At 33.3% G+C, this 23,703-nt stretch overlaps 1 protein-coding gene across 1 annotated transcript; it reads left to right on the plus strand.

The window, feature by feature from the left end:
* Nucleotides 1-963: 963 nt before the first annotated feature.
* LOC105796686 (uncharacterized) lies at nucleotides 964-10,256 on the plus strand. Its single transcript, XM_012626468.2, has 23 exons — nucleotides 964-1,320; nucleotides 1,415-1,522; nucleotides 1,950-2,098; nucleotides 2,194-2,275; nucleotides 2,369-2,784; nucleotides 3,150-3,582; nucleotides 3,678-3,901; nucleotides 4,216-4,411; nucleotides 4,535-4,680; nucleotides 4,751-4,925; nucleotides 5,036-5,089; nucleotides 5,260-5,439; nucleotides 5,985-6,097; nucleotides 6,463-6,639; nucleotides 7,046-7,103; nucleotides 7,538-7,597; nucleotides 7,712-7,753; nucleotides 7,845-7,972; nucleotides 8,060-8,195; nucleotides 8,277-8,354; nucleotides 8,605-8,721; nucleotides 9,686-9,748; nucleotides 9,827-10,256. Exons 1-23 carry the CDS (start codon nucleotides 1,174-1,176, stop codon nucleotides 9,911-9,913), a joined length of 3,369 nt encoding a protein of 1,122 aa, XP_012481922.1. The 5' UTR covers nucleotides 964-1,173; the 3' UTR covers nucleotides 9,914-10,256.
* Nucleotides 10,257-23,703: the final 13,447 nt, after the last annotated feature.

The following is a 23,703-nucleotide window of genomic DNA, read 5'->3' on the forward strand; positions in this document are numbered from 1 at the left end:
GAGACTGAGACCTTGTAATATATAATATATAAATTGGTTGTATAAATAATTGTCACATGTCAACAAAATGAGTATACCATGTGTAAAAAAATTAGGCTGCCTGGATCAACCGGAAGCCTAAGACCTTATAATATATATATTTATATTATATAATATGGGCGAGTCTAAAAATTTCACTTGTAACGATTAAAATTTTCTCATATAATATATATGATTTATCCCATATTTAAAAAAAAGTAAAAGTATCTCATTAAAATTATAATATATATTTAAAATATATAAAATTAAAAATTAAAAAATTAGTAAATATGTTTTTCTATAATTTTAAGTCATTACATATATTTTAAATGATTTTAGATACTATAATATTTTAATGAATGGAATTATTTTAAAGAATTAATTAAAAATTTAATTTAAAAATGAAATATTCTAACATTTTTAATTGAAAATAAATAATAAATAGAGAAAACTAAAATTCTTAATATTTTAATACTAAAATATTATTTTTAAATACAATCTAAATGAAAACTAAAATTCTTAATATTTTAATAGTAAAATATTATTTTAAATACAATCTAAATGTTTTCTAAAATAATTTATTTTTCTTAAAATAAGTTCTATTAATTTATTAATTTCTAAACAAATCTAACCATACATCATCATTACATTTTGCTAATCACGAAAACTTAACGTAGGTTTAAATTGATAACATGAGTGCAAACCTATTCCCACTTTCAATTACAATGTAATTGCTTTCTTGTAAGGAAAAAAGAAAAGAAAAAAGAAACAGCTAATTTTAGTTTATTTTAAAAAGAACATTGGAGACCACAATGACTACATTGAGCTTGTTTAAAGTAAAAGTACTATATTGACAATTTTCACTAAACTCTAGGGGCCATTTATGACATTATCTCTTTTTTAATTATAAAATCAAAATCCATTTCAGCATTTCCTCTTGAAACAGAGAAAGAAATTAATCAAATTAAAAGAAAAAAAAGATTGATATTGAAAGAAAAATACAGAAAACGCCATTCCTCTCCCGGATCTACAAGATCTAAAATCCGCTTCTTTCTTCTCGAAAAGAAAAAAGAATGCTCCACTCTCTCAGATCTATTTATTGAATTAGATCCTTAGCTGAGAAAAGATCAACTGTAAGCGAAGAATTCAAGGAAGATGTATATGGCATATGGATATCCGCAGGTGATTCCATTAGAGCAAGGGCAGTATCCTTCGTCGCAAAAGATCATTTACCTAAAACTCATTAACCGACTCTTGCTCATCGTTTCGCCTTTGCATTTCGAGCTATGGAGTTCCTCCCAGGTATTTCCTACACGAATGCATGCTTTTATCTATGTTTAGGTTTTTCTTGTTCCCCCCTAAAGCTTTTTGATGATTAATATGTCGGTGATTGCAGCATAGAGTGAGGTTAGGGAGGTATAAGAGAGATGGGGATTCGCTGCAGCGAGAAGGCGAGAATTTGCAGGCCGTTTGGAGCCCTGACACCAAATTGATTGCGATTCTTGTGAGTTCTTTTTCTTTTTACCTGAAAAGTTGATTTAGCTTACTGTGCTGGCTTCGCATTTCATTTTCTTTTTGCTAAAGTTGTATCTGTTTTCATTAAATGTTGGTTTAGTGTTAGGGTGCTGGCATTTTGGATTTAATAGAGTAAAGTGTGTCACCTGATTACAATGAAGTAGAGCGGCAGCTTATGTAGCATTACTGTTGATAATTGCATTTAGCTTAATTTGTTTTATTCTAGGGCTTATGAATGATGGATAGAGTTTCTTTTTGCTCTGGGGAATTGATCAAAAATAAAAAGAAAATGCTTGTTAAGGTCATTCCCCCATTCTCTGTTTCAATGTACTAATTCTGTAGATATTTAAACACATGACTGTATTTGTTATGAATTTCTCAGTCCCTTTTTTTTTTTTTTTTGTTTTGTTTTGCAGACTTCATCTTTCTATCTTCACATTTTTAAGGTCCAGTTTACAGAGAGAAAAGTACAAATAGGAGGGAAGCAACCTTCTGGTTTGTTTCTAGCAACGATAACTCGTGTTCTGAATGAACAAGTCCCTTTTGATGGAAATGATTTGGCCGTGTAAATATTTCTTTTTCATTTGCGGTAATTTTGACCGTAACTTCAGTTCTTTTCGGTGTCTTATTTATCATTTCCTTTGAACTTCTTTGTTGCAGGAGCAATATTGTGTGTGATAACAAACATATGCTATTGGGTCTTTCTGATGGATCTTTGTATAGTATCTCTTGGAAGGGGGAGGTAATCCATAGATAACATGTAGTTGCAATTTCTCCTTCTATGCAATTCCTTTAAAGACAGAATTTGATTTTGTAATTCTCTTTTTCTCTGTAGTTTTATGGAGCTTTTGGACTTGATTCCTCTCAACATAATGACAGTGAAGTTACTTCATTATCACATTCTCTAGCTAATTCTATTGCTTCTGGAGAGGCTGAAAGAGCTTTTGCCTCGAATTATAGAGTCTCCAAGAAATCTGCTATAGCACAGTTGGAGTTTTGTGTTTCGATGAGGCTGCTATTAGTCTTATATTCTGATGGACAACTGGTGTCATGCTCTGTGAGCAAGAAAGGTCTAAAGCCAGTTGAATCCATTAAAGCTGAAAAAAGTTTGGGAAATGGTGATGCTGTATGTACTTCCATTGCTGGAGATCAACTGATCCTTGCTGTTGGTACCAGAAGAGGTGTTGTTGAGTTATTTGACTTGGCTGATTCTGGGTCACTCATTCGTACTGTCTCCTTATATGACTGGGGGTATGTACTGTCTTTATTGTTAAAGCTAGAATGTTGGTGGTATAGTCTAAATGTAATTACATTTTGTTCTTTGAGTTAACTGACTACTATATTTGTCTACAAGGTACTTAAAGAGTATATTTTCCTCATTTCTCTTTTTGTAAAATCACATTTCTTGTGGTTGTCAACTTGCACTCAACTCTTTTTACAGTACTATGAACATCTGCATGTTAAGCAACGCCTTACTTCTTGTGGTTTTGCTAGTTTCTTTCTGGTACTTATTTTAGCAAGTTTTTGGACCATAATTTTGTAGAAATCTATTGTATGGGTTTAGGCTTTCATTTGCAAATGTGAAAGATTTACTTCTCAATTTTGTTGTTTGGCAGATATACAATGGAGGACACTGGTTCTGTCAGTTGTATTTCATGGACACCCGATAATTCTGCTTTTGCAGTTGGGTGGAAGTTAAGAGGACTTACGGTTTGGTCTGTTTCTGGATGTCGTCTAATGTCAACCATCCGTCAAATTGGTTTGAGTTCTGCTTCTTCTCCAGTAGTTAAGCCAAACCAGGAATGTAAATATGAGCCTTTGATGGGCGGTACCTCACTAATGCAGTGGGATGATTATGGATATAGGCTTTACGCTATTGAGGAGGGATCATTGGAGAGAATTCTTGCATTTTCCTTTGGCAAATGTTGCCTTAGCAGAGGAGTTTCAGGAATGACTTATGTCCGTCAAGTGATTTATGGTGAAGATAGATTGCTTGTTGTGCAGTCAGAAGATACTGATGAGCTAAAGATGCTACATTTAAACCTTCCAGTTATACATCCGAATCACAACTTCAAAAACTGTCTGCTTTCATTATGGTTTCTTTAAAATGTGAATGTTTCTGATGTGGTTTTGCTTTTGTTCAGGTTTCTTACATCTCCCAGAATTGGCCTGTTCAGCATGTGGCAGCGAGCAAGGATGGAATGTATTTAGCAGTTGCTGGTCTCCATGGGTTGATTTTATATGATATAAGACAGAAGAAATGGCGAGTGTTTGGAGATATTTCTCAGGAACAAAAGATTCAGTGTAAAGGTCTGTTATGGCTGGGGAAGATCGTTGTTGTCTGCAACTACATTGATTCTTCTAACATGTGAGATGCAAATCTGTGCCTTCTTAATTACTTCTGCAGAACTTGTCAACTCTGTCGAAATACTTATAATTGTTGATTAATTTCTTGTAATCTATAGATGCCTGAAAGTTGATGGGCAAGTCATCGTATTTCCAGTTCATTTAAAGTCAATGCGATAAAGTGCTCTTAGTTTGAACCCTAAGCTTTTGGCAGCAAGTTTCAATTCTTTCTTTCTGCCATTTGTTTTTAATGAATACTTATGTGTTATGATTTCATCATTTAAATTTCATGATCTACTGTTATTTATTGTGGTTGATGTAAATGATTGTATACAGGTATGAGTTGCTTTTCTATCCTCGATATCACCTTGATCAGAGCTCGCTACTCTGTCGTAAACCATTGCTTGCAAAGCCAATGGTGATGGATGTGTACGAAGATTATATACTAGTCACTTATCGCCCTTTTGATGTACACATATTCCATGTGAAGTTATTTGGTGAATTATCACCTACTAGTACTCCAGACTTACAGGTAAAGGAATGTTATGCAATTTCCTTTATTCAAGTCTTTTATTGAAATATAAATCTGATTCTGCTTTGAAATAATGTGTAAAGTTATTCTTCATACGTTTTTAAGTGATAAAATGACAAACAGCTTTCTACAGTACGAGAACTCTCAATCATGACTGCAAAGAGCCATCCTGCAGCTATGCGTTTTATTCCCGATCAAATTCCAAGAGACAGTGCCCTTGACAATCACATCTCATCTTCTTCAGACTTGTTAGCCAGGGAGCCTGCAAGGTATTACCTTTGACTGGTGCATAGAACTTTCTGCACATTGCATGCGTCTAAAAATTACTTGCTTTTCTAGGTGTCTGATACTGAGAGCAAATGGAGAGCTTTCATTACTTGATTTGGATGATGGACGGGAAAGGGAACTTACTAATTCGGTTGAACTATTTTGGGTTACATGTGGTCAATCAGAAGAGAAAACAAATCTAATTGAGGATGTCTCTTGGTTGGACTATGGCTACCGAGGAATGCAGGTAACCTACTGTTAAAGTTGGTAGTCCAACATTTAGCTCTTTCTTTCTAGTGTAGATTCTCTAGCTTGTACTAGTCTGATTTAATTTCTGTTGGAAGCTTATTTTTACAGGTTTGGTATCCTTCTCCCGGTGTTGACTCATTTAAGCAGGAGGACTTTTTGCAGGTATTATTGGGAAGAGCTCCCTGTGGTATTTTGGGATTTTAGATCTCCTTACATGCTCTTCTTGTCTCATTATTATTTCTCTTATTCAGTATCTTTTTTTTAAAGACTTTGCATTTCATCTGGTTATTTGGCATATCTACTGGTTTTAATATTTCAACATTTATCATTAGTTGGATCCAGATCTGGAATTTGACCGCGAGGTTTATCCTTTGGGGCTTCTTCCAAATGCTGGTGTTGTTGTTGGTGTGTCTCAAAGAATGTCATTTTCAGCATGCACAGAATTTCCATGTTTTGAGCCTACTCCCCAAGCTCAAACTATATTGCATTGCCTACTTCGGCACCTCCTTCAGGTATCTTTATTTTCTCATCTCTTTAAGAGTGTCAAATCCCTGTTTAATTTAAAGTGTAAATTCATACAGAAATATTGACATTGAAATTTCTTGTCTTTATTAGCAAGGATTTGACTTATTTTATGCATTATGACAATGGATTTTGGGCAATATATCCATTTATTTGTCAAACCTCTGTGTTTCATCAGGCAGAGACTTAATTCTTTCTATTTAATGGTGTTTGAGAAATATTTTCTCCCAAAATGGATAGTGAGAATTGTGGGTTGATTCTTAAAAGTCCTCATTCATTGTAGATTTCCCATTTTGAGCTAATGAAAGTAAAGATTCTTACCACCAACCTTCAAGAATGAAAAAGTTTGTTATTGCTTGACCAAAAAGTGTTATTACAACTTTTGCGGATGTTAATTTAGTAATTTGCAAAGGCATACCTTTTTCTCTAAGTAGCATAAAGGATGATGTTTTTGTTGCGCATACAACTTGTTTTAAAGCAAATGCTATTACTAGGTTATACATACTCTTTCTGATTCTGGTCCTGCTTCTTGCAGAGGAACAAAAGCGAGGAGGCTTTGCGTTTGGCACAAATATCAGCTGAGAAGCCTCATTTTTCACATTGTTTAGAGTGGCTTCTTTTTACTGTATTTGATGCTGAGATTTCAAGGTATTATTTAACTTGGAAAAATGACTGTCCAAGTTATTTTTGTTAAGCTAAATGTTAATGGACCTTTCGACTCAAGAGCTTGAAATGACTATGCTGTGTCTCTGTGTGCATTTTGATGGAATCCTAATGTTGCATTTTTTAGCTTTTGGGAAACTAGAAAATATAAACTTCCATATATGCTTGCTGGTTTTAGCAAGCGTTTCTTCTATTTTGCTTCAACCTTTTTATGGACCAATCTTGATCTCTGTGTATTCACTGGAAGGCAGGAGGCTTTGATGTGCTTTCTTTTTCTCTCATTCTTTTTTTTTTTTTGGTATCTCTTTACGCTTATCCTAACAGTCCTAAACTATATTGGTTTCTTGCAGGCAAAATGTGAATAAAAACCAGGTCTCAGTCCAGAAACAGAATGTCTCTCTTTTGGAGAAGACCTGTGATCTGATCAGAAATTTTCCGGAGTATCTTGATGTGGTTGTGAGTGTTGCAAGAAAAACTGATGGTAGACATTGGGCTGATCTGTTCAATGCCGCAGGAAGATCAACAGAGTACGTGCTTTAATTCTCCTTTTTTTATTTGTTTTTCCTGTGAACAGTTACAAAGCATGTCTGAAAGATGTTGAAGATATCTATAAGTCTTGATTTAACTAATTAATTTTGTGCATGCATGATAATGTATAATTCTTTGAAACTAAACAGAAACTGGTTACATGAATCCTGGCCCATATTTTTGGCAGTATTATAAATTTGAGCAGAATGAACTAGATTCTTCTTCCTGGTCATCTATAGTGATTAACTATGTTTGTAAAGATTTGACTTTCTTCTGAGTGATAATTGCATTGAGTAAAGATTTGGCAATGGTTGGTTGCATCATCATTCTATTTATCATTTCTATTAGCATGCCTTCATCCTTTTTTCCTCCCAAAAATTGCCCTCACAAATTTTATTCCTAAAGGTTGTTTGAAGACTGCTTCCAACGGAGATGGTACCGCACTGCAGCGTGCTACATTCTTGTAAGAATTATCTTCTCTTTGGAAATTTTTACTTTGTAGTAAGCATATCATGTTTCTTGTCATTGCCCTTTCCAAATTTACCAAAGATATGTCCTCTTCTGAGATGGTTGAAACTATTTTTAACCCATGTATATAGCCTGTTTTTAAATTATTCTTTGGGTGGTTATACAGTTTAGTAGTTGTGTTGAACCTTTACCAAGTAAATTTATGAGTGTTTATCTTCTAAGAATCATGTATCTCTTCCTCATTAGTCATTAGTCATTAGATGTAGTTGGAAGGCTATGCATGAGAATGAGGAACACATTCTCTCTTATTGTATGTGAGTTCCTGGTCAGAAAACAATATGCAAGGTTTCAATTCATACATAAGAGTACAGAAGTCATCATCTCCTGTTCTATGGTTTGATCAATTCATTCCTTTTATAAATGGTGCAGGTAATTGCCAAACTTGAGGGTCCTGCTGTTAGTCAGTATTGTGCTCTGCGCTTATTGCAGGTACTCTTTGCTAAATGCTAATAGTTTTATATGTAATTGTTTCTCTTTCTGTTTACCTTTATTTTGCCTTTAATTACCTCAAGACTCTTGAAAGCATTATCAAATCCTGTGCAGGCAACACTAGATGAATCCTTATATGAACTTGCTGGAGAGCTGGTATAATTTTGACATGGTTGCATGTTTATACAAATGATTTTTTATTGTAATAAACTCTTTCTGAATCATGGTTTCTTTCTCCTGTTCTTAGGTGAGGTTCTTGTTGAGATCAGGGAGAGATTATGAGCAGGCATCTGCAGATTCTGACAGACTATCTCCTAGATTCTTGGGTTATTTCCTTTTTCGTTCGAGTTACAGGAGGCCTTCACTCGATAAAAGGTTACTGACTTCCATGAATTGTTCTGCATTACTTTTGCAATGTTATGATTTCGAAACAATACCCATTTCATTTTTCTTGGGCAACAGCACTTCATTCAAAGACCAGAGTGCTCATATTGCTCCAGTCAAGAACATATTGGAAAATCATGCTAGCTATTTGATGTCGGGAAAGGAACTTTCCAAGCTTGTTGCATTTGTGAAAGGCACTCAGTTTGATTTAGTGGTAAGAAAACCTAAGTTGGTTCAAGATCTCATTTTATTGGTTATGTGATTTTCATTTGTTTTACTGAACAATACTTTGCAGGAATATCTTCAACGAGAGAGATATGGTTCTGCTAGGTTGGAGAATTTTGCTTCAGGTCTTGAACTGATTGGGCAAAAGGTGCGAGTTTTCATGGAAACTTGTTTTACTCTATATTCTTTTCTCCTTTGTTGTATTATTACATACCGTTGTGAACTAGCTTGTGTCATGTAAGAACTGTTCAAGTGCCTCAACTTAGGCAAATTAAGGCAGTAACTGTGTAAACACTTCAGGTCATAAAAACTAAGGTTCTTTTCCTGCAATTTTCTTGTGTCACTTGATAGTCTTTTGCTGATTGGACCCTTTTTTCTAAAAAAAAAAAAAATTCCAGCTGCAAATGGGAACATTGCAGAGCAGATTGGATGCTGAATTCCTCTTGGCTCATATGTGCTCTGTCAAGTTCAAGGAGTGGATAGTTGTCCTTGCCACGCTTTTAAGACGTTCTGAGGTATAGTTTGCTTCTTTTGATGTTAAATTCTGGATTTAATGATACTTGGAGTCTGATGCATGTATCATACCTTGTCCTCATTTGAAGTGTGGGTGACTCATTAGAGTTGTCATTTTGCTTTGGGCTTCCCTTTAAAAAGTTACTAGGAATTTTGTCCATGCTTCACAAGAGGGCAATTTTTTATATGAATTTTTTATTTTAAAATTTTTACAAATATCTGTATTTTTCTACATAATTTATTTTACATAATTAATTAAACTGTCAACGTGTTCAGTAAGTTCATCAATGTTTTGGATAAATATTTTTGTTAATGTGACTTTTCAATTGATATTTGCCTAATATCTATTGTTTCTCTAAATAGCAGCTCGTCCTTCCTGATTTCTCTTTCTTCTCATCTCTCTTTGTAGTATGATAAAAAAAGAGCTGCATATAGGGGTTAGATGGCAGTCAATTGGAGCATAATGGAAAACAATATAGAACCCAACTTTCCTTCTTTTTCTCTTTCTTCGCATTGCTATTCCTAGTATGAAAAAGAGCCACATAGGCCTTAATTGTCTGCCATAAGAAAACAGCGAGCCGAGTTTCAACCATCTTCAGTCTGAATCTTAAAGTGGGACTATTTAAAGTTGTTTGTTATCATTCAAATTTGAGATCCGAAAACTTGTTCTGGTGCTTTATTTGACATCTTCCTTTGATATTCTAGTTACTTTTTTGGAATAAATTAAGTAATTTTTTCATTAGACAAAATGTTCCTGATAGTGTAGAAGATCACCTCAAAAGAGGCTGAACTGAAACATATCTATGTAAACTTGGTCTTTAAATCTCTTTTGATGTTATTGAAATCCATCTTTGGGGATACCTGTTATTTAATTGTTTTGATTTTAGGTCCTTTTGACATTAAAACGCTAGGCAAGTTATTCATCAGAGTTGTTTTCATGATCATAATCTATTTGTTGTTGAGCAGGTTCTTTTTGATCTTTTCCGGCATGACATGCGGTTGTGGAAAGCATATAATATGACATTGCAGGTACGTGGCTTTTACAGTCCAAATATTCTTAACCAAATCCGACTTTCTCACCATGCTCTAACAATGTACTTTTGACAGTCTCATCCTTCATTTGCTGAATACCATGATTTGCTTGACGATTTGGAAGAGAAACTCTCTTCCACCGCAAATGCAGAAGAGAAATAAGGTAGGCACTGAAACAAAAGTTGCAGTGGGGGAATGCCAATTTTAGCGAAAGCATGCATCATTTATATGTTTAATCAAAGCAAAGGACAAGCAGTGGAAATCAAAGTCATGCGAATGATTAGGCCTTTGTTACAGTGAATCTTTGTATCTCATTAGAATCACAAAAATTGTTCTTTGTAGATATAGAGGGTTAAGCATCATAGGATTCATTTCATGCTCTGTTGCATGTATCAGAGGTATTTTTTGTTTTAATCCACTATTCTTCACACTATTTATTTACGTATTTTTGGCTGTATAAATGTTGAATATAAATAAATCAAATAGACCACTTATTATTCTCAAATGAGTTTTTTGAGCCTGAAGTGAATTACAGGTTTTACATGTTATCCTTTTGGTTTGGAAATTTTCATGGATTTGGATAAAATTTACAAAATTTGCCCATTCTTTTTTTTCATTGTTTTTAAAATTACTCACGTATATACGGGCAATAGCACAGGGGTTTTTTTTTTTAATGAAATGGAAAATCATGATTTTCACAAGGCTCTTTATTATTTATCACGTTTACCACGGCATTGCTATTAATTATACCAATATTATTAACCGCTCCATTTTTCAGGTACTCCAGAAGTTGAGTAATGTACTTTTATAGTTAATACATGGGTTTTTCCCATTTTTTTTTCCTTCGAGTAGAACTTTCTCCACGAGCTCCTACTGTTTCATCATCTTGTAACCCCTCTTGTTTTGATGCCTTGGGGGGTTTTCTCCTAGAAGCTTTTCTGATTCCTCCATATTCTGTCATTCTCTCTTGAAGTTTAGATTGGTCTCACTTTTCTGTCGTTCTCCACGAGGGCAAAAAGGTTTGACCCAATCTCAATCTTCTCCTTTTCTGTGGATGGAATTTGTTTTTCCTCTATTTCGGCTCTCGTTTGAGCTTTTGATGTGGCTTTCTTGAGCTTACTATTTCTAAATGGTTTAAATTATGACTTCCATTCCATGTGTTTTATCATTTGCCTCTGTTAGAAAATATATTATGCAGTTGTAAATATATAGTTGAAATTTATAGGAATTTTATTTCTTTTCCTTTTATGTTAAGTGTTGAGAAATGTGTTCGCATTGTAGTAAACTTGCAATTGTTTTTTATATATTTAAATGATGAATAAATAAATAAAGTTAATTTTACATTTCATTATTATATCTAAGTTCAAACCGATGATAAGTGACACTGTAAGGATATTTACATTACGAGAAAGATAACTTACTTCATTAGATAATGTAAACAAGTCTGTAATCTCGTAAAAGAACCCAAGTGAGTATTTAATTTAAATACTCAGAAGGATTATCATGTCGTCTACAATTCCAATTAGAGAGATGACTAGTCTTGGCTATAGGGGTAATTGACTCTGCGGGTAGAGACATAAATATACTTACTAGAAGAATGATAAATTGGACTGGACCTAAATTGAATTAATTTTGAATTCGTTTGTGAATTAATTAACTAGTGGTTTTCATGGTGTGACATAAATCTTGAGTTACTGACCATGTGAATGCAACTCATGTGCTTTGATGTAAGTGGAGGCTTATGCTCTAAAGATGATTGAATTAATATCCGGTATGTTGGGTACATGACTTGTGTATAACATGACTATTAGCAACAATAAAATTTATAGCTCGATTAAAGAGTTAACAATATCCTCTCATTGACATTATGTGGATTGATAAATATGTAACGTGACCACGAGTTGCTTGTTCTCGAATGAACAATTTATCACAATCATTAGTTAATGATCATATTAATCATTAAGAAGACACAATAGTGACAATGAGATAAAATATGATTGTATTGAGTGAACAAATTTAACTCAAAGGAATGAAAGATACCATATGAGAGTAACACACACATGGCGAGGTCATTGGACAGAGCAGTTGATTGAATTACTTTTGTAAATAATATTTTCAATCATGGTACTTCTTGTGGACGGACTCCATGATTAAGTAAATTGCGAATTATCAGAATGATACTTCTGGACATAATTGTAATTACTCGAGCCCAATTGTATATAAATCCGATTGGTCCCTCCGCTAGCTCAACAAAATCTCAATCGAACTGCATGAGTCAATGAAACTAGTTTAACTGGGCCTTGTGTATGAAATTGGACTGATGGTCCAACTGGTGGCTGGACTGGACCTGCCGGGCCATCATTGGCCTAGACAGAATCGGCAACAACCGAATTGACTGGGCCTATTCGGGCAAAATGGCAACATTTTGAGGTACCGGGGAGAAGTGGCAGCGACAATGGCACCGCTAGGCATGGCGGTTGCGACGATGGTGATCCGATGACTGACGGATGGTCAGCGACGACGATTCTTCGATGGTAGAGCAGTGGAAAAATTAGACTTCTAGTGAGACTCTACTAATTAACTTGATTTCAAATTAACCTTTTCAAAGATAATATTATTTTAATGAATTTAATAATAAATTTAATTTAATATTTTTCTAGATATTAATATGAGATATTAAATTAAATTTAATATTGATCTAGACAAGATTTTATTAATTTAACATTAATATGATATATTAAATTTAATATAATATTTATCTAGATAATATTTCATTAATTTAATATTAATGTGATTAATTCTAATCCTAGTTGAACTCTTTCTAAAGTCTCTCGATATAAAGAGAGCATGAGCCATTATTATCATACACTTGAATTCATGAAAAGATGTAGAGAGAAAATTCTCTGAAGAAATTATTTTAGAAAATTTCTAGAGATATTCTTGTTATTTATAACTTGACCTCAAAAGTTTAGAGAAATTATGAAATTGCTCCACTGGTAATTTTGTGATTTTTTTATTTCGAAGCGAGCCTACACTCGGCAGACGTGAGCTTAAGGATAGTGGAGAAGATTACTCATTCGAAACGTTCATCCTAGACGAATCATAAAGGTACAATTTTGATTAAGTGATCATTACTTTAAATATCACAACCAAGTTCTTGTTTTGGAAAAAAAATTAAACTTTGGTTTTTCCTTAAACTTATTTTCTGTTGCATTTTTCAAACTCGATTTTCCAACATTAAGGTGTATCTTGTATAAATATGTACCATAGGGTTGAATGTAAAATATAGTTTTTTTATTCAAAATAACCTATTCTCTTCAAAATCTCGTTCAATTTCATGGTTCAGGGCCTCTCGGATTAATTTTTTGCTTGTGTTTCATTACTTCCATCATGAAAAGATTGGATTTTTTTCGTGGGTCACTATTGCAATGATCATTGGTGTGCACCATCGATAAACGGAGGACCAACACCATCTCTTTGACCAATCTGCATTTTTTGATCACTAGATACCTCGTAAAGAAACTCATGTGTTGACGTGTGGAATGTTGTCTCACCATCATCTTTCGTCTCCAACATCAACACCCTGGTTTGACTCTAGCACAATGGTCTATTGTTTGATTGGAAGAGGTGTCGAGGGTCATTTGTTGAATTTTTGGATTTTCACACTATTTTGCACTGTTTCAAACATCGGTTCATTACTATTTCAAGTTGTTATGATGGTTTGCTTGTTGATTCTTGGTTTTTTGTGTTTGGTTGGGGTTGCGTTTGTGCCTATTGTCTTCTTTTTGTTTTTAGATTGAGTTTCCTCTTCCCCCTTTGTGAACACCAAGAGATCATTTGTAACGCCCCAAACTCAATCCTTAAGTAGGACCCAAGATTGGTGCATCACTGCCTTAAATTCTTTTCCTTTAAATTTGTATAGGCGTGGTCTTTGTAAAAATATAGTTAAAATAAACATGAATTGTAAATCCTTCGCAAAATCAAATATAAATAGGGCTATACATTTCCAAGGAAAATGAAAAGTATAGAAGTTCCACTAGAAGCTCTCAAAAACCATATTTGGCATAAACCTATTTATAACTATCGCGCCGTATACGTATACATATACATGTACATATACATATACATATACATATACATATACATATACATATACATATACATATAATTAGACAAACATTAATACTTCAAAGTAAATAATTCGATACTTTGCAAAAACATAATCACCTCACTGAGGTTTCATTGAATTAACTATTTCAAAAGAATAGTTTTAAAATACAAAATTCATTCTACGGAATGACATCATCTTCATGCCACCCCTATGCCATGCATAATACAAAATACTTAGGCCATGTTTGGTTCGCTGTATTGGAATAGAGGCGTAATGGAATAGAGGCGTAATGGAATAGAGGAGTAATGGAATAGAGGCGTAATAGCAATTCAATTGTTTGGTTGAATGTAATGGAATAGAGGCGTAATAGTATTTTTGTGTTTGGTTGAATGGAATGGAGGTGTGATAGCATAAGGGAAAAACTAAAATGACTAGAATACCCTTAGCAGAAATTTGTTTAGGTAAATGATTATTGTTATTGTTGTTAAATTTTAATAAGATTATTAATATCAATAATAAATAATTTAATCATATTTTAACATAATTATTATTAAATATATTTTAATTAAAATATATAATTTAATAAAATTCTTAATAATCAATATTCTTATATAAATTTACTAAAATCATAATATATGATACTATAAAATATAATTTGAAATAATTATTATTAAATATAATTTTCTAAATATAATTTAATATTTCTCTAAGATCCTATAATTTAATAAAAATATATAATTTAATAAAATTCTTAATATTAAATATTCTTATATGAATTTAATAAAATCATAATATATAATACTATATAATATAATTTAACATAATTATTATTAAATATAATTTAATAAAATTCTTAATATTAAATATTCTTATATGAATTTAATAAAATCATAATATATAATACTATATAATATAGATTAATAATGTAGATAGTTGCTAAGAAAACATGGATTAAACACATGTCAAGCATAGGCTTCTTCCAAAAAAATTTTCTATGAACAATCATAGAGGCATAAAGCAACCATGGTAAACTATGAAAAAAAAGATCTATCTCGTTATCAAGCAAACAAATCGTGTTTGTAACTACTAATATGTAAGTTCTGCATGCATATTCAAGAGAAACAACTAGTATACAAATCACTTACCATACAAAAGTTAAACTAGAAAGCAGTAAACAAAGTGACATTGAAGTGAACTTGAAACAACCAACACTGACTCATAAAACAGATTCTTAAGCCTTAGCAACAGCCTTCTAGTGACATTTACATGCAATCGCAAGCAATTGGCTTTGAGAAATGAAGTAGACTAGGGTCATTTCTCATTTACAAAGATTATGGACAAACATTGCAAGTATTGACAGATTTTCTATCCATACTTTATTTCATCAAAAACATTGCAAGTATTGCAAGTATCTCTTCATCAGTCGAGTATAAATTATCAAAGTCTGACTCGAACTCTTTATCATCCACATCGTCTCGTGGTTGCACCTCCAATTCATCCATCAATTCATCATCGGTTTCCTCATGCTTCCCAGCCAACTTTCTCCGCAAAATGGCTCAAGAATCAAGGAGTGCCTCTTCATCCCCTTCAAAGTACTTCTTGATTCGGTTTTCACTCGGCACCAAAGAACTAACAAAGTTAAACAACATAACAAAAAACAAACTATCATGATTTATCCAAACAAATATATACATATATCATGATTTAGTTTCCTTTCTTTCTTAACAACCAAACAAATAATTTCCAAATAAAAAAGTAAATTCCAAAGAAAGAAGAAGCCTGATTAAATCTTCGGACCCAATTTAAGACTTTTACCGACTAACATGAACATAACAAACCAATCAAATAAAAACCAAACTTGTTCATTCATCTTGACTTTCCTTTCTCATCATCTCAACAAAAGCACAATAAACAAATTGCCAAAAAGAAACCCAAATCCAATGCATCGGGGTCTTGCCTTCACTATCTACAAGCATCAAATGCAAACAAGTTACTTGATTAAGCAAAGTCTTTCAGACCCATGTATGCAAGTCTAGTTTTTTCTTTAAAGGAGGAAGAACAACTAAATAGAAACAAACCTTGCAAATGCACAGAAACACCACTTTCAATGCATTTAAGCAAATTATCCAATTCTCTTTCTCTGGCAAAAGTGTGGATAGCATCCATTTTCCTAAAAAACAATAAGCATTCCCATCAAATGTCCTGGATACTAAAAAACAACATGCTCAGTTAGTAAGCAATAAAGAATATTTAGTTTAAATGACAGGAAGGAAGTCTAATTCATTAATGAAACGTTTGCAGTAAAATCAGTGGTTCGATCCACTGATCATCATCATCCAACAGATCAAATCGGACTGGTTTTTCAAAGTCGTCATCGTAGCTTCTATACTGCACCCAAGGTCATGAAGCCAACAGAAGAGCACTACAAAACCGACGGCTCAATATCGCTTAACTTCATTGATCTCCCTAACCAGAAATTCAAACTTAAAGTCACACTTTATGACAGCATGCTCATTTGTGCCTTTGAACGAGTTACGAGCTTATTACATAATTAACAAGATCGAACAACAATCACCATTAACATAAACAGAATTCTACAAACAACTACCCCTTACACTAGCTCTTGATTGCAAAAAAAACATAATATCCATCTTATAGACCGTAGTATGAAGCAGGAGCAAGTTAATTTCCCACTTCCAACTTGTAAGGTGCTCTCGTACTCTTCATTTTTCCAAAAATACCCGTATCGAAAACTTGTATTTCAAGCAATGTTCAACAGACTCTTGGGCATGGATATGACATTAATATATTCCAAAGATTACCAAATACATAAAAGAACACACTTATGAAGCATACATACACATATCTTACAAAAACACCCGAGTCCAATTAACATTACCTCCAAATTTATGTAAAACTTAAATGAGAAAACTCGAACCCATATCCAACATTCATCAGCAGCAACATAGCCGACAAAACAAAAATAATTATTTATAGAGCTACTATCCAATGAGCTAAAACAGACAAACAAAGGTATATTTTAACAATGAAACTAATCGATTGCCTTAAACACCATATAGTGTTCGAATCAATCAAATTACAACAGGCATTAAAACCTTTCCCTTTCGTTAATTCACAACTATTAGCTTCATTAATCAAATCCTATGTACAGTTGATCGATTGAAAATGTAAAATTTCAAAGACGAAATTTAAACACAAACTGGTTAACATTGAAATTACATGTAAATATAACCTCAAAAACCAAAAAATTAATCATATTTTCAGATTTCAGGCCGAAATGGAATGAAATGAAAGGCAAATCCATTTTTTCCCAAAAAAAAAATAAAGAAACAATATTTCAAGAACAGATCATTAAATTCATGGTATATATAAATAAATTTAATTGAAATCAAAGGAATAGAAGAAGGGAGAAGCGTACTTGGGAACCATTGCTACTACTCTCTATTACTCTGTTACCTCATTCGATTCGTAATTGAAGGCCTTGTTGAGGGTTGTTAGGGTTTGTTAAAGGGTTGGTCAGGATAAAAGCATGAAAAGGAGGGAGAAGGTTGGAAGGAAATGGGAAGAAAAATGAAAAAAAGAAGAAGATGCTTCAAACGTGGGAAAGAAATGAGAAGGGTAAAGTTGAAACTCAGATGAAAGATGTTGACAAAAGATGCCAAGATGCCAAGATGAAAGTCGGCGAAAGATCTGAACGGGTGGAGGTTTGATTCTCTGGCAGCTTCTGTTGATGTTGGGAGGGAGAGGGTGGGGTGGAGAATCGATTTCGGCTTGGGAGGGTAAAAGAGAGACCGATTAGGTAATCTTTACTTTTGGAACGTAATAGCAAATCGGCGCTGAAGCAGAGAAATGTCAAATCCGTCTGCAACGTAATATGCCCGTATTAGGGCAATGCAACGAACCAAACAGGGTATTCAGTGGGGCCACGGATTAGGGGTGTAATGGCTAATCCATTACACCCAACCAAACATGGTGTTAGAGATCTCACAGAACATATGTCCTCTGGCGTATTCTTCGAGAAGTACTTTACTTCATCAGCGATCCTGAAAAGCAAAGGTAACTAAATAAGTTCAAAAAACTTAGAGAGTTTTAGAGCAAACATCTCAATAGCTATATATTATGCCAATAAACCTTTCCAATTCAACAAGTCATACAGTTTGCTCCTTTGCCAATTCCATTCACAAATAAACTTTACTAAAGACACTATTTCTTTGGTGCATACACTATGCCCATGCAACCATGCAGACAACCTTCTTCGTGCTAGCCACACCCAAGTCCATGATCAAGCCTTATCATTCATTTCATTCGTTCTATCATGATTTTCCAATTTGGTTTGCAATAAATTGTGCCCTACCAGAGGCTACATGATCCATTTTCATGTATCGCAATTTGCCAGTTCAATACTTATTTCATTGAAGGCATCACCATGATTTCATTTTCATAACTCAATTCATATTGTTTATTCCAGAAACAAATGGGTGATGGCTTAAACATGAAGAAAGACCCTTACTCCATTTACATAGACAACTAACTCAGACTTATGACCACGAACCTTTATTACTCATACACGAACATATCATTTTAATGGATAAGAGTGCTTACCTCAATCAAACATAAACGAGAACATAATACACACATATGGAAGCAAGAAGGAACTCACCAGAAAAATGTAGTAAGATCAGACAACAGAAATCTTGCCCTTATCATGAGAGTTTTCAAGAGTTTCTTGAGCTATAATATGAATAGTTAACTTATCAGATTAGTTTACCAGAAAAACTAAACAAGTTAAATATGAACATTAACAAGAAACCTAGAATCTGGAAGTTTCCTCCCTTACACCTTAAACTGACTTTAAAGCATAAAACCATAGGGACCCATAAATAGCTATGAAAATAACTTGAGTTTCATCGATATTTACTAGGTACCGAACGATGGTGGAGTTGGCTGAGTACAACTAACCTAAGTCTTTAAGCAAGTATTAAGTCTAGAGTTTTCCTGGAGGAAAATTACAGAGAAAGTTTGAAAAATATATATTTGCCAAATAAAGCATAAAACTTGCTCAGGAAGCCAAAGCTTGTTTTATGCAAATATACACGGAAGGAAAAACTTAGTGGATAAGTCTGATTTCCCACCAAACCCCCCGTTCCTTGTGACTAAGCACTACTCTCTTTTCATAAATGCGGGTCTAACAGGTTACAGAAACTTAGTCCTATACTAACCAAATTCTTATTTGTCAAACCAGGATAAATAAAATAATAAAGTATACAATGCTTTCAAAATAAGGTCTTAACACTAAGGGCTTAACGTTTCGTCTAACAACTAGGGTGACATATGCTCTTCAGAATTAAGCTCGCCTAATGCAGACTTCACCCGAAAGCGCACTCAAAGAATTCTTATACGTAGTCGAATTTAATGTCTTCCTACTCAAAACTTACCCTATATGTCTTACTTCTATAAACAATATTCAAACACTAGGGCTTCACCGAGTGGGATGTTACATCATTGGCAAAACATAAATGAGTAAGTTCTTTCCTACATTTGGGATGATAATCAATAATACTATGGAATTCACTTTCTTGAGTAAACCTATATAAGATATTTATGCTGATGAAGAATAGATAGGGGGCAATGAGTTCCATTGTAAAACTTCTTTAGCCCCTAATATATAGGCTACCAAATCCCTTTTTACAACAATTGAAAATATTGGTTGTAGAATGCCAAATTGGTCTATCTTCTAAATGCTTTTGGAAATCCCATGACTCTCAAAACTTGAAGAATAAAATTCTAGTTAATGGAGTCAAAAGCTTTTTTGAGATCAATATTTATTGTGAACCTCAATGATATATTCCTTTTGTTGTAACCATTAACCAACTTCTTGTCTAATACAACATTATCGACTATATCGCTCCCTTCGAAGAATGCATTTTGATTTCCATGAATGATAGCAACAAGACAACCTTTCATAGTATTGACTATATTTTTGTAATAAACTTTTAGACAATAGAGCAACAAGAGATTGATTCAAAAGCAATGATATAGTGATGATTAAGGACATTTGGGACTAATGTAATAATTGTGGCATTAAAAGCAATTAAAATACTTGTTATACAGAAGAAAAGTTTCATTATATCCACGACATCACTCCCAACTATGCTCCATGTACTATGGAAAAAAACTTGTTGTATATCCATTAGGGCATGAGCTTTTATTAAACTCTTTTAACAACTAATCTAGCACAAAAATAATATTTTGATCAGCTTACCCTAAAGTTTCCTAAAAAAGCTAGTAATCTCATCAACTATCAGATCATATGTCTCTAAATTATTACCATTACAGTCTTTAGAACTTATAGGGCATGCTTCTTCTGCATATTTAAAACTTGCTTATGAAAAAAGATGTATTTTGATCCCATTCATTGAACCTTGGCTTTTTGTTTATAAATTTTTCCTCGAGTACCAACAAAGCATAAGATTCTATATCTGCCTTTCTTTCAACAACAATTGATTCCTCATTGGGCTGTTTCATAAACTAATAATATCAAGCTCTATCCTTTTTCTCCTCAACTCTTCTAGAGATACGTCTATAATTCTATTTATTAAAGACTTTAAGAACTAATTTGAGCATGTTGAGCTTAGCAAATAACTTCTGTATGGGATTCCCATTAGCAGGCTTACTTAATGAATCCTCAACTATTTTCATAAATGATCAATTTAGTGAAAAAAAAAATCTACCTACGTTCTAGTAAGGCTTGGACAATGATCAAAAACCTCAAGACTTAAGAATTTGACTTTTGAACATGAAAGAAATAGATGCCATGCAATATTTTTCATTATTCTATCTAACTTCCTAAAAGGATGATCTTCACACCTTTTATTATTCCATGTAAACATTGGACCATAATAAGGATGATCAAGAAATTTAAAAGTTTCCTCACATTTAAGAAAGTTTTACATATCGGTTGTCATCTTTTGTGTACCAGTTAAGGGTGAGCAAAATCCAATTTAATTCGAAAAACTCGATAAAAAAATTCAAATTTTGAATTAAATAGTTCGAGTTATTTGAGTTAATCAAGTTATTCGGACCAGCTCGAATAAAAAATTAAGTTTTTCAGTTTAATTCGAATATGAATTACACAATTTGAGTTATCCGAAAACTCGAATAAGAAAAGGCAAAACAACGTCATTATGATAAATGTTTACTTTTTCTAAAGTTAAAAGTCAAAATCATCAAGTTAAAAGGCAAAACTACATTGTTTTGATAAATGTTTACTCATTAAGTTAAAAGGCAAAACCATTATATTATTTATGTAGTTAAATAATCTTATACTTCATCTACTAGTTAAATAATCGATCCATGTAAACACAATATTAAGTATAAATAATATGATTTGTTAACTCGACTCGACTCGACTCGAAAATTTTTGACTCGATTCGATTCAAAAAAAAAATCAAATCGAGTTTGGTTGCTAAAATTTTTGACTTGATTTGACTCGACTCAATCGAATACTCACCCCTAGTACCAATATAATCCAAAATTTTATTAGGCTTACTAATTACGTTGAAATCTCCTACTAGTTGGCCGCACCTCAACGTATGTGTACTAAGGCTAAGAATCAACACAAATACAATTATAACTATAGCGCTGTACTGCAAGTGTGACAAGTTAGTTGTAGCATTTTCAAGTGTACAATGAAAAACTCCTAGTATTCCAAGGATCAAACCCAAGAGAGTTCGGGTGACAAGGTGATTAACAAAGAAAATGCATGCAAACAAGAAGTTTAACTAACTATTCACTAAATCTCATAGTGCAACAATTCATATTTAAGGGGGTAATTTTACTAATTAACCATCTAATACTAAAAAAGACAAAATTGCAAAACAACAAAAAGTAAGACTCTTTTATAAAATTACCCAAAAAATTAATTAATTACGTAAATGACCCATTTTTCGATAAAATACGAAAATGACCTAAAATTTACATTTTAAGTTGGTGGAGCCATGTAGAATGGCACCACCAACATGCCACGTCAGCAACGGGGGATAAAAAATCAATTTTTTTGTGGAGCCATGTAGAATGGCACCACCTATATAAATACCAGAGAAATACTGTATTTTTTGAAAACATGGGGGCCTTTAAACAAATTTTTATTTTTTTGGTGGAGCCAAATAATTTGGCGCCATTAGTTTCCAACATCTACCAACTTTTTGTCCTTTTTCTATTTTTTATTTGTTTATTATATTTTAAATTTATATTTTTTTGGTGGAGCCATTCTAAATGGTGCCACCACTTAATTTAAATCTTTTTTCTTTTTCTTTTAAAAATTGTATATTATTTGTTTTTATAAAATTTCTCATCTTTTAAATTTGTTTATTATTTTTATATAATTTTTGGTGGATTCATAGTTCGCTTAAACACTTTTTTAATTTGTTTACTATTTGTTTTATAATATTTATTTTTTATATGTAAATTTTTTATCATTTGAAGGCTTTTATTTTTAAAACATAAATTTTTAAAATTTTAAAATATATTTTTAAAATGTGTTTTTTAATCTAAAATTGAAAAATTAATATTTTATTTTGGTGGAGCCATTCTTTATGGCTCCACCACTTGGTTCTCCAACATATATAGAGGTATTGAGGCGTTTTTGTAAGAGTTGAATTGGAAGAGAAGAAAAGATAGAAATTGTTGTGTTTAGTAAGAGAGTTCAAAAATTCTATTGAAGATAAATAATATGGTGTTTTTGGTGTACATTCTTTTTTATGGTGAAGTTGTAGAATGTGATGTTGGTTGTGTATTTCAAGGTCGACAAAGAGTAGGGTTGCGATTCAAAAAAAATGTGAAGCTAGAAAAAATGAAAAGAAAGATCAGTGCGAAAATAGCTATTCGTTGTGGAAGGGCGACGCCCAAATTATTTTACAAGTTTCCAATATCTACAAATCAGTTGAAATTTTGTTAGATGCAACTGTTAGATGATGATGACTTGGGCACTATGATGGAAATATGGTGGTCAACTAGGAGTGGGAACCCCCAACCAGTTGAGTTATTTGCTGAGTTAGTAGACATGGAGCCCGTTGAGAATGTTAGTCTAATAAGTCAACAACGCGGATTTGAATTTGATCTTAATGTTGGCTGGACAGATCAATTAGAATGCGGAAGGACATCGCAGATGCTCAAAAATCTAAATTATGGTAGGAGTTCGTATAACAACCTTACCCCGGGCCCCGTCTACAAATACATCCGAAGGTGATAATAAGCACAGAGGCAGACATCAAAGAAAGGACCAATAATGGTGAAGATTCTAATCAGGATGTTGAAGATTTTAGTAACCTCGATATTGATGATGTTCCGGACGATATCGACGATGAAAGCCCAGAGGAGGTTGAAGATGCTCACAGCCCTTCATTCAGTAACCCGAGTCGTGGCATTTTTTTGTGAAATGAACCTGGGGGCTACATGTTGAACGTAAATCCAGATGCAGTGCATGCATTCGAGTTCCCTGAGTATGCCGGTATAGTACCTGCTCACAGATTGGTGTCAAATTCGCAGTTGGAAGAGTTGTTCGTTGGGCAACGGTTTGAGAACAAGGCGGACTGTGTGTTTGCCATCAAATAGTATAACATGAAGGTGTCAATTGGTTACAAGGTTACGAAGTCTACACCAACATTATACGTTGGGGAATGTTGGAGAGCGATGGATGGGTGTGGCTGGCGGGTTCGGGTTGCATTTATACAGAGAAATCAACAGTGGTAAATACGAAAATTAGAAAGGCGTCATAGATGTACTGTCGCACGTATGTCTCAATACCATCAGAAATTGGATG

The sequence above is a fragment of the Gossypium raimondii genome, chromosome 7 (genome assembly GCF_025698545.1).
Source record: "Gossypium raimondii isolate GPD5lz chromosome 7, ASM2569854v1, whole genome shotgun sequence".
NCBI lineage: Eukaryota > Viridiplantae > Streptophyta > Magnoliopsida > Malvales > Malvaceae > Gossypium > Gossypium raimondii.

Excerpts from the sequence above, each read along its gene's own strand:
- LOC105796686 (XM_012626468.2), top strand. The coding sequence starts at position 1,174 with ATGTATATGGCATATGGATATCCGCAGGTGATTCCATTAGAGCAAGGG. Across the intron at positions 4,926-5,035 it reads ATGGCTACCGAGGAATGCAG|GTTTGGTATCCTTCTCCCGG; the intron begins GTAACCTACTGT and ends TTATTTTTACAG. Across the intron at positions 7,754-7,844 it reads ATGAACTTGCTGGAGAGCTG|GTGAGGTTCTTGTTGAGATC; the intron begins GTATAATTTTGA and ends TCCTGTTCTTAG.